The sequence below is a fragment of the Carassius auratus genome, linkage group LG44F, assembly GCF_003368295.1.
Source record: "Carassius auratus strain Wakin linkage group LG44F, ASM336829v1, whole genome shotgun sequence".
Taxonomy (NCBI): domain Eukaryota; kingdom Metazoa; phylum Chordata; class Actinopteri; order Cypriniformes; family Cyprinidae; genus Carassius; species Carassius auratus.
In genome coordinates this window covers 1,825,812-1,836,423 of record NC_039298.1, presented here as the reverse complement: position 1 = coordinate 1,836,423, position 10,612 = coordinate 1,825,812, and the positions used below count along the sequence as shown (strand labels likewise).

The 10,612-nt window shown below is 39.0% G+C and overlaps 1 protein-coding gene across 2 annotated transcripts in view; it reads right to left on the bottom strand.

The window, feature by feature from the left end:
• LOC113068294 (regulating synaptic membrane exocytosis protein 2) overlaps positions 1-10,612 on the bottom strand; it is a 155,513-nt gene continuing 144,901 nt past the window's right edge. The window contains exons 1-6 of one of the 2 annotated variants that reach the window (XM_026240986.1): positions 5,471-6,230; positions 3,549-3,690; positions 3,266-3,378; positions 1,792-1,893; positions 1,546-1,685; positions 1-1,135 (exon numbers count right to left, since the gene is read on the bottom strand). In XM_026240986.1, coding sequence (XP_026096771.1) covers positions 929-1,135; positions 1,546-1,685; positions 1,792-1,893; positions 3,266-3,378; positions 3,549-3,690; positions 5,471-5,615 — 849 coding nt within the window. In that variant the 5' untranslated portion in view covers positions 5,616-6,230 and the 3' untranslated portion in view covers positions 1-928. Of the gene's footprint in view, positions 1,136-1,545; positions 1,686-1,791; positions 1,894-3,265; positions 3,379-3,548; positions 3,691-5,470; positions 6,231-10,612 lie in introns of those variants that run through there. The other variant, XM_026240985.1, reaches the window with a different exon arrangement.

The following is a 10,612-nucleotide window of genomic DNA, read 5'->3' as shown; positions in this document are numbered from 1 at the left end:
TCATTTTGCATTCAGTCTCTTTGAAAATCATGCACTAGAGAATTTCATATTAAAAATGATACAAATAGTTGAAAATGGCTGATCTGGTCATCCTTAAGTAAGTTTCTTCCTCTCTTTCTTTCTTTCTTTTTTTTTTTTTTGCAAGTCTCGAGGAAAATAAACATACAGTTTTTTTTTAAAACAACTTTGCATCCATGCAAAAAAAACAAAAACAAACAAACAAAAAAAAAAACTGAAACAAACATAAGATTCATACAGTACATCAACAAAGAGAACATCATACCGGAGCACAAAAAGGTCCATTATTTAATTATTTAATTATTTATTTTTTTCCTGAATCAAACAGGAACTCTGGCCATATCCATTTCCTCATCACCGAAGTTTGAAGAGCGATCCAGGGGAGATCTGGCTTGATGTAGGGTCATTCCCACGAGAACGTCATCTCTCTGAGGGTACCCTTTCCTGTCCCATCTTAGCCAAGTGCTTCTCTCTTTATGGATCTTCTTTTGACAGCTTGGCTTACAGTAATGGCTACAATGAATCAAGTTGTGGGTAAGAAACACTGACATCTCTCTGAATTCAACAGAGAGAAAACGGGCAGAGTATAACGTCCGGTGGAAATCAGCACTCTTAACGTCCTACAGTTAAGAGTCAGACTCCACTGAATCCCTGGCTGCATCTCTTCAGCTGAACGGAGAGACTTCCACTGTCGTGCGTTCCCTGTGTGTGACGGCAGCATACTTTTACTTTTCAGTTATTTTTTTTGGCAGAAGGACGTAGGCCTTTTCTTAACCTCTGATCGCATGGGCTCAGAGGACACAACATCAAGCATGCAGTGTGACCAGGACGTGTCCCGTCCAGGCCGTCTCCTCTCTGTCTGTAGCTGGAGCTACTCACGCCGCTCTCTACCGCTCTCCTCCTCGTGCCGCTACGACCGGACATTAGAACTGTCCAGGCTTGAACCTGGAGGTTTACTACTTAAAGGTGCCAAGGTTGGGTCCACTAATGAGGTGGGAGGGAAGAGCTTGTACCAGCCAATCACCATGTTGGTCAGCTCTAAATCGTCTAACAGGATCTGGGCGGCTCCCATGAAGGATTTGTGGTCCATGCGTCCATAGTCCCCCCAAACAATGATCTGTAAAAAAACCACACGATTGGTAAAGAGTTTCAGGAGATGTGGCGCAGTGTTGTTCTTGTTAACTAAAATTAAAACTACTTACACTAAAATTGAAATAAAAATAAACAGAAATATAAAAAAGCACCTGATAAATGATGAAAAATTTACTAAAATTTAAAAAGGAAAATATAAAACCAAAAGCCAAAATATTAGTAAATACTACAAAAGTTAATCAATTATACTAAAATAACTGAAGTGATGAAAAAATATCCAAGTCAAATTTCACCGCCAAATCAAAAGAAATAAAAAAAGAATAAGACATTTGGCATAACAAAATATTTTTTGTGTGTGTGTGTCATCATTAAATATTATTCATCCTTAATTAAATTTAATAAAATTAAGCAAACAGGATGTGGTCCTGGTGTTACCTGTAAAACCTTTCCTTCAGGATTCTCCTCAAACTGAAGCTGCTGTTGATAAAGAGGATCCAGTGTTTTCCGCGCTGTCCGGGTTTTCTTTTTGTTGATGCATTTCCCATTTTCCAGCAGATATACTTTTACATAAGGTGCTGCATATGGAAGACCGCAAGAATTTACAAATAATCATCACAGAATAGTCCAGGGACAGGTTGTATTTAAAGTAAAACATGTATATTGTGCGGTTATGAGGCATACCTGGCGTCTGTTTGTTCCCTGGTTTGCCCACCAGGCCTCGAGCCCGAATAACTTCAACATCCAGCCTCTCCTTCCTGTGCACCATACCAATCTGGATGTCACCTGTGCAAGAGAACACATCCAAACTCTTAGAGCAGACAAAGGGTCTCTTTATAAAATCCATTTATTTAAAAAAGTTACTGTAGTGCTATTGTCAACCATGAGTTTTTTGGTGGAAAATCATGTGTTAAGTCAAAAGTATTTTATTTTGTTTTTTAAAATTCATAACGTATGCATTTTTTATTTTTTTTTTTACTAATTTTACCTTGCGCATATAGCTTTTTTTTATTATTACTTTGTGCAAAATGTGGCAACACTGACTGTTGTTGTGTCACAGGCCTTGTTTACACCTGCTCTCTTACAGATGCATTTTCATTGAACTGATCACAAGTGGACGACAGTAAATACAGGTGTACATGAGGTCTAAAACATTTTGAGCTTGTCCACTTTGGACCATTTTCAGAAGTAGCTGCAAACTGGCCTAGCATGTGAGCATTACAGGACAATTAAGAAAAAAACACACCAAAACAAGCGAGTCATACTTCTAACTACACATAGGTTAAGATCAAAATCAATGTTTCCATTTGTATTATTTCCATTGGCTTTCTTTCCCGCTCATTCATAAGCAGTGTAATTGGTTCATTCATTATAAATATCTGTGCACAACTTTTGCCGTTCAAGCGCAAGTGAAGTAGCGTGTGACGAAATAAGAGGGTCTCTACAAGTGGGAGTCTCGTGTAGCCAGACCTTCAGACTGACAGCAGAAGCTTTGCCAACATTAGCTGTTTTGAATGGTGGTGACCAATCCTGCTCCTGGAGGGCCAGATCATTTCGGAGTTTTGCTCCAACCTTGATAAAAACTCACCTGCCTGTAGTTTTCCAGTAACCCTTAGACCTAGATTAGCTTGTGATTTGATTAGGCTTGGAGCTGAACTCTGCAGTACTGTGATTCTCCAGGACTGACATTAGCCAACCCTTGTCTAGGATCTAGACAAGGGTTGTTCAATCCTGCTCCAAGAGAGCCATGTCCTGCAGAACTTCGCTTCAACCAGCTCTAACATACTCAACGTGAGTATGAAGACTTTGATTAGCTGGTTCAGGTGCATTTAATTAGAGTTGGAGCTAGACTGCAGGAAAGTGGCCCTCCTGGAGTAGGTTTGGACACCCCTGATTTAGATGAAATTCCAACACAAGTGGTAACAGGAGACACATTTAAAAGACATTTTAAGACCAGGTTTAAATGGAAATTGAGATTGAGTCATTGAAAACTCCAGGTGGAAATAGAATTATAGTCTTCTGTTTCATGGATGAAATGTAACATCAAACTACTTGAGACATTACTGAAATTGATTTTGTGCTTTATAGTGTCTCATACAATACCGAAGAATTTTGGTCATTTGAACAACAAAAGAAAAGAGGGAGTGATGATACTAACCCATTGGAGGCGTGGCCAATGTCTGTCTCCCTGCCAGCTGGGCGGGGCCAAGACCATCCAAAAACTCAGTGAACTGGCTGTCTGAAGAGATCTTCACTCCAGGGAAAATTAGACTTTGAACAGATAATGGACAGAACATCTGTAAATCAGGTGCTAGTAGCCTCCAACAAGACAACATATCATCAATGACAAAACCAGCCAACCAGGAATGGTGGCGATGACATCATGTGATGTAACAATATGTGGACCATCATATTCAGAAGTAGATTTTTACTCTACTTACTTTCCAGGTTTCACCTTTTCACCATCATCTGTGGTCTCACGGCTGGGCTGCCGTGTCATCCTGCTCTTCATCTCCACGGCTAAACCAGTCTCTACACTCCGCTGGATCGCCAGACGCACCGGCTTCTTCTTCTTACCCTCCTCTGAAAATAACAACAAGGGGAAGGGAAGATGAGTAAATAAAAAAAAAGACAGATTTGTGACAGTATGGACCACAGGGCCTCAAGTAGTCCATTTCTTGGTCTTGGTCTTGTCATGGATTTGGATCATGTCCGGTCTGCAGATATGTTTTGTTGTTTGTGCCAGCTCAAGCAAATGATTTGCTAAGTGCTATCGTATATCTCAGAGCACACTGTGTGCTGTGGAGGTTCAAGTGACACTGACGTAAAACAAGGCTTCATTCACACCACAGGAATCATTCAGAGCCTCTTCCAGTCTCTGTCTTGTCTCAGACTCAACCTACTCAGGGCTTAGCCTGGTCTTGAATGAGTTGGTCTCGACATAACACTGCCACCACACACCCATCTACCATTGGTTGGGCAAACATACATTCCCATCCCAAACTGGCACCAGAAGAGCTATAATGTGCAGCAATGTTTCGAAAGTGCCACAGAGAAATAGTGATCAAACAACAAATGGTTTCTTATTGTTGTCTCTACTCATCAAACTAGGTTGGAGAGAGTATTTTAATATTTGGAAATTCATTTTTCCCTTTAAGAAAACAACAACAACACATGGTTGACAACCACCGAATGAGATGCTTTAAAAAAGACATGTTATGACCAACAGATTGCATCAGTCCTCAGTGACCTCCAGTCAGCTTATACGCATATCTATCTATCCAACCATCCATCCATCCATCCATCCATTAGCGGTGTAACGGTACACAGAAGTCATGTACGGTTCGGTACATACCTCGGTTTTGGGGTCACGGCTCCATACGAGTTTGATACAAAAGGTAAATAATTTTTTTTCATTTATTTTGAACAGAGAGAACTGCTACATGCACTTAGCATGACCAGTTGTTTTTGATTTGAATTAAATTGTATAATTTCAGGATTTAAAGCAAAAACAGGATAGTCTGACTTTAGATTTGTGTAATTATGCTACATAAGACACCTGTGCGAAACAGAAACAGCAGACGGACTGAATGAAAATGCAGATTCCCTCTCTGACAGCAGGTGGCGCTTATGAAACAGCAGTGATACAGCGTTTCCTTTGGTTTTTGCTGTGAACAATGCAGTGCCGCACTTATAAACACTAATATGCGTCATATGGAGGCAAGGGAAAAAGAAAATGGCATCAAAACATTTCTAAAGACTCTCAGAGATACATTCATATAACTCCCCACATATTTGTCTTACTATATTTTGAGAATCTCAAAGAGTGAGCTTGATCTGCCTGGTAGAGTATTTTCTCCTTTTTACAGACTTTATAAAAATTCCACACAAATTACATTTTGGGAAACTATTGCAATGCAGTTTGTGTGCAACTTTCCCACACTGCTGAAACAGACGGTTCTACGAGCTCTTGCGTGCCATCTGAACTCGGCGTTCTTGTTTTGGGTTGGTGCGTTGATTGTCCTCTGCTTTTTCCTGTTGTGACAGTTAGCATTGCATTACCACGCGCGCCCCCTTCTGGATTGATCGCCTATGACTGTCTGTATTCGTCATCTGACTGCATAAACTGAACCGTGATGTCCGTATCTATCTATCTATCTATCTATCTATCTATCTATCTATCTATCTATCTTGTACACTACTACATCTGCTGTATCCAATCCAAGCAGACATAACATATATCACACAAACAAATATCACACATCATATACGGCTCTTTGGCTTTCAGGTGGTCACAAACTGAAAAGCTTTCAAAAGAATTGAACATAGCACTGTCACACATGGCATGTGGCTTCATTCTTACCTCGGTCTTTCTCGTCAAAGGAGTTCATGCAGGGAAAGTAGACGGCCAGTGCCTCAAAGGAGGCAGACAGGCTAAGCCGGCTCTGTGAGCGCTGCATTCGCATACCGGGAAGAGCGGTGCTGCCATCCTGCCCTTGTCTGCCCATGCTATCACCCTGACACCCTCAAACACCTCTAAATACAATGAAAGAGGGTGGTAAACGTGTCGAGCTGATGCTGTGAGACGGTTTTGAAGAAACAGGTTTGGCAGGATTGTGTTCAAAACCTCTCATCGATAGCAGCCACGAGGCGTCTTAGTTCTCAGGTCGTTGATATGCGGAGAGGATGACTGTCTGATCGTCTCCTCTGCAGCGCACTGCTTCATCTGAAGGGGGGGTGCACGTGGCTTACAGATGATGTGGCCAATCAGAGGCACAGAAACTAAGAGACCCCTCAGACGCTCCTCCAGGAGACAGAGCTCTGCCTGGAGATACGACTGCACACAAACACATGCACATGACTTGCCTTCTGACTGCAGCTTCATCACTTACTACACACACACACATGCCCCTCCAAACTGACAATCATATGCACACAACAGTGGTTAAAAGTAGCGAAGCTACTAACTTGATTCATATTTTTCGTAGTGTTATAATGCATGCTACTTCATGCAGCTTTTCCAGTAACAAGCTAAATCTTTCAATGAAATGCTACACTGACTGTTTTTTACATCACATTGTATTGTGCACACACATGTACAGTAATGTGAAAAGAAACAACAGATGCCATACAGTCCTTAAACTATCTTTGCAGCTGAAAGAGATGGTTGTCAGACAAAACTTAAGACTGAATCTTAATAAATATTACTGAATCTTAAACAATATTACTGGTTTTATTGGGTATTTCTGATCAAATATGTTGACCGGTGTTGTGTTGTATCTTACATAAACTCAATAAAAAGATAATTTTCATGTCTGTTAAGCCTCTCTTCCTGAATAATTAGGTGGTTCTTGTCCAGAATATGCGGTGAAAAGGTCCAGACTTTATGCCATCTTCATTCAATTATGTTAATTATATTTTATATTGTTTTTCATTAAACCACCGCACTTGCATAAAACTTAATCTGTCAACGCATTCTGGTACAAACATTGCAAAGTTACACTCAGTAGGCTTTAACATCAACAGAGTGGCAACCAGCAGTCTGGTTTTGGTTCTGCACAGACATGAGAAGCAAATAAAATCTGACATTTCCATTCAAGATGGCAAACAGACACTGCATGATGAACCTCAAAGAAGACAGGACCTTCAGCTTAAATTTGAGACAATGCGTACACTCCTGTAAGACAGAAATATCCTAATGTGTGAAAGTTAAAATCATCCCCGGCTCAAAATACAAACGTCTCAAACCTTCCTATTAAAGTCAGAAGAATACAGTCATGACTCATATCACGGCTCAAAGCTCAACATGTCAGACAGTAACACAAATAATCTAGTGCATATAAATCCAGGAGAGCGCAACGAGTCTTTTCTTTTTGAAAAACACAATCCAATAAACTTTTAACACTATCTAAGTACTAAAAACAACTGGAAGGTTCAAACCTGTAATGTAAACCACCGTCTAGTAAATGTGCCATCTATGTTAAACACTAAGAACTCAATAGGGCAGACCGAAGACCCTCATCCGACACTAGACTCACTGTATGGTCTCAACATGAAAGAACAAACAAAAAGCATGCTGTTTAAGTCATGGTCACAGAAAATGTGAATGTCTTTAGATGTTAAATGCAAAAAGTCCATGTGCACAGGTTATATTGTGTAAAACATGACATGCTTCAAATCTGCACTGCATTTGTTATTTTTTTATGACATAATATAAAATCCCGCAACTCAGTAAACTGCGATATTAGTTATAAAGAAGCAGACCACACAGACTGTAAGTGTAAGTCCATTACTCCACAACAAGTGGTATATGCAATCCTGTAAAACAGACCATGACAGAGTGTTTAGAAAGGCTTGGTGAGCTTTGGGAATGTTTTCATGATCCTGTTTTTCATTTATCAGCTCCAAACCCTAGTCTGCTTCCTACCTAGACAGCATTTTAAAGCCATTTTAGGTTATAGACCCTATTATACAGTAGGTGCGCTTGACTCTACAGGCTGTTTTAAAATGTAGTTAGTAAAAATTGTGCTTCATTTTACATCACAATATTGGATATAAATACACAGTTTTAGCCTGTACTTCAGTATGACATGTATTTTACTGATTACAGTATCATGCCGTTAGCTTAGCAACATGCTAATGGCTACTGATGTGCTTTATTTGTGTGATGTATGAAAACGATGTTGTTCTCCTTTGAAAAACACTTTGCTATTTGTCAAGCTACAGTACAAAATAGCACAAAACTGACATTTAACACAGCAATCAATGCTCTTCCACACTAATCATTGGAAGTAGTGGTATGTGTTTGATGAAAAAGTGAAAAGCTGCGTGTTTGTAATAAACAAATGCATCATTAAGATGTTTTTCACTTCAAACCATTGCTTCCAGCTACAAAACGAGTCCCCTATCCATGAGTTTAGATGAAGAAACAAATTAATCTAGATCATCTTGGATGGCCTGAGGGGGAGCACATTTTCAGCAAATTGTAATTTTTGGATGAATAATTTCTTTTATTTTATTTTTAATGCTTTAACCAACTGTGTTGGTACCATGGAAGAAATAATAATCGCTCTTAAAGCGAGAGAAAGATGCACAATGTCGACAAATTATCTTCGCAAATCAGCGACAGTGCTACACGCAGCATTCACAGAAAATGCCACCGCAACTCTGGATCCATTTACAGGCGTGACATAAAACACACTAAAGTTTTTATTCTATACACACCAGATATGATTGTTTTGCAGTCCTGTTTATTTCCAGTCCATTCCTACAGTATACACTGGTATTAATAAATGTAATGTAGCTATAAAAGTAAATAGCTCCTAACAGCATGCTATCTCTCTGAAGAAAAACTGTGACCCTTGCCCATTACCCGACTGAACTAATGACCTTCAAAGCCCTGCAACAAACACACTGAAACATCACGACCAATGGTAAACTGAAAAAAGCCAGAGGTCTTGATAGAAATATATTTATTAGAGAATAATGTTCATGAAGAGCAAGCCTTCCATCATGCCATACTGACGCACACAGCCAGCGCATCTGTCCTCCTCCAGACTATGTGTTTCTGTGTGTGAAATCGCAGAAATGAGGAGATGTATTTTTAGCTGTATATGACTGATCTGGCAGGAAACAGAAAGGAGAGATCTTTAAATACGCGAGGAGCGAGCACTGGGAGTGAGAACAAACATGTTAATATGGAAACATGTTGATCTGAACAGCGGGAGAGTGAATCATGACTGAATCTACTGCAGCAGAAAATATTCTCTGACCTATTTTAACAGATTCTGGTGGAGGTACAGGAATCACACGGCAGGCCATGTGTAACTACTTTCCCCAAACACAAATGATTACATTTTTAAGAATGCTGGTAACCAAACAATTTCGGCGACTTTTGGCATCCACTGTATGGACAATAAACACTTCTCAAAATATATTTTACATTCCACAGGAGAAAAAAAACAGACTCATACAGGTTTGGAACGGCATGAGTGTGAGTGACTGATGACAGAATAGACATTTTTGGGTGAACTGTCCCTTTAACAACCATCAGTAGCCCAAACCCCTGTTGATTTTCTTCATAACTCAAAATAAACCAGAAAGCACGCAAACAGCACACCGTTGTGAAATAAGTAGCACTTTTTTTTTCTTTTTTTTTTTTTTACTTATTATGGAAATAATATTCTTTAAAAGAATACACTTAAGTGTGAACTGAATGTAATGTTTCTGGACACTTAATTGCATGTTATCTGCAGTTAAATGAAAATAGTGAAAATTCTCGGTTACAATACTGACAAGCATTTATGGTAAACTACAATGTATTAATATACTGTGTATATGCAAGTATATACAATTTTATGTAATTTAATTTGTATGTCACGTATTTAAATGACAGAAGATTTTTAAAAGAAATTATTTAAAGAGCACTTTTAAATGATTAATTACGATTACTCCAAAATAAAAGTTTGTGCTTACATAATATTTATGCATGCACTTTGTATATTATTATGTATATATAAATACACACATGTGCATACATATATATTGTATAGTGTGTAGAGTATACATAATACATATGCACAGTGCATGCACACATATTATGTAAGCACAAACTTTTATTTTGGATGCGATTGAGCATGACAACCCTAGATTTAAAATTTAATAAAAAAAATAATTTGTAATTAAATATGACACGCTCTTTTTAAAAGGGTACTGAAGTGTGTTAAGAAACATAGTCATGAAAGTAGATTCTTTTTACTTGCACTGAAGTGGACTTTTATTTTATTAATATTATATTATCTACAAGTCCAGGTGTTTAAACATATACTTTTAAGTTTTGAATTACACTTAAAGTGCACCTTCAATGCAATTAAGCATATTTCTTTATCACAAGCGAGTGCACTTGAAACGTGTGGTCCGACCGAACATACTTTACACAAAGCCAGAGTATCGTTGTGTTCTATCCAGCACAGAGGAGATCACTGTTAGCTTACAGGAAGTGAAATAGTGTCAACTCAACCAGTCAAATCAAAGCAGGCGCCGCAGGAAGTTCCTCCCCCAGCAAAGATCTTTTAAACCCAACAGTCTTTCCTCAACAGACAGCAACAGGGCATCTGTGAGGGCAACGTACCCCCTCATATCATCTTTATCTAAAGGGATGCACTGGGTGTGGGTGGATGTTAAACTTCTACGAATTAATCAAAAGTTGATTTAAATTCTCAAAAACGTCACTGAAATTATCTTTAAATCAAAAGTGTGTCTCCTTAAATCACATGTGGACATGGGCTTGGAGAAAGCCTTTGATGGAGTTTAGCCTGAGTTTTTCCTCAGGATCCTTCTGTAGTGGTCATCATTCACAAAGCACTTGAAAACATTGACACGCACACACTTCATGACTGAGCAGCGATCTGTGCAGCTGCCGCTCCATAGTCTGAGTATCGACATGTGATAGACCTTGAGTCGACCAGACCCCGATCATCTCCACAATAACAAACACTGTGGCCTA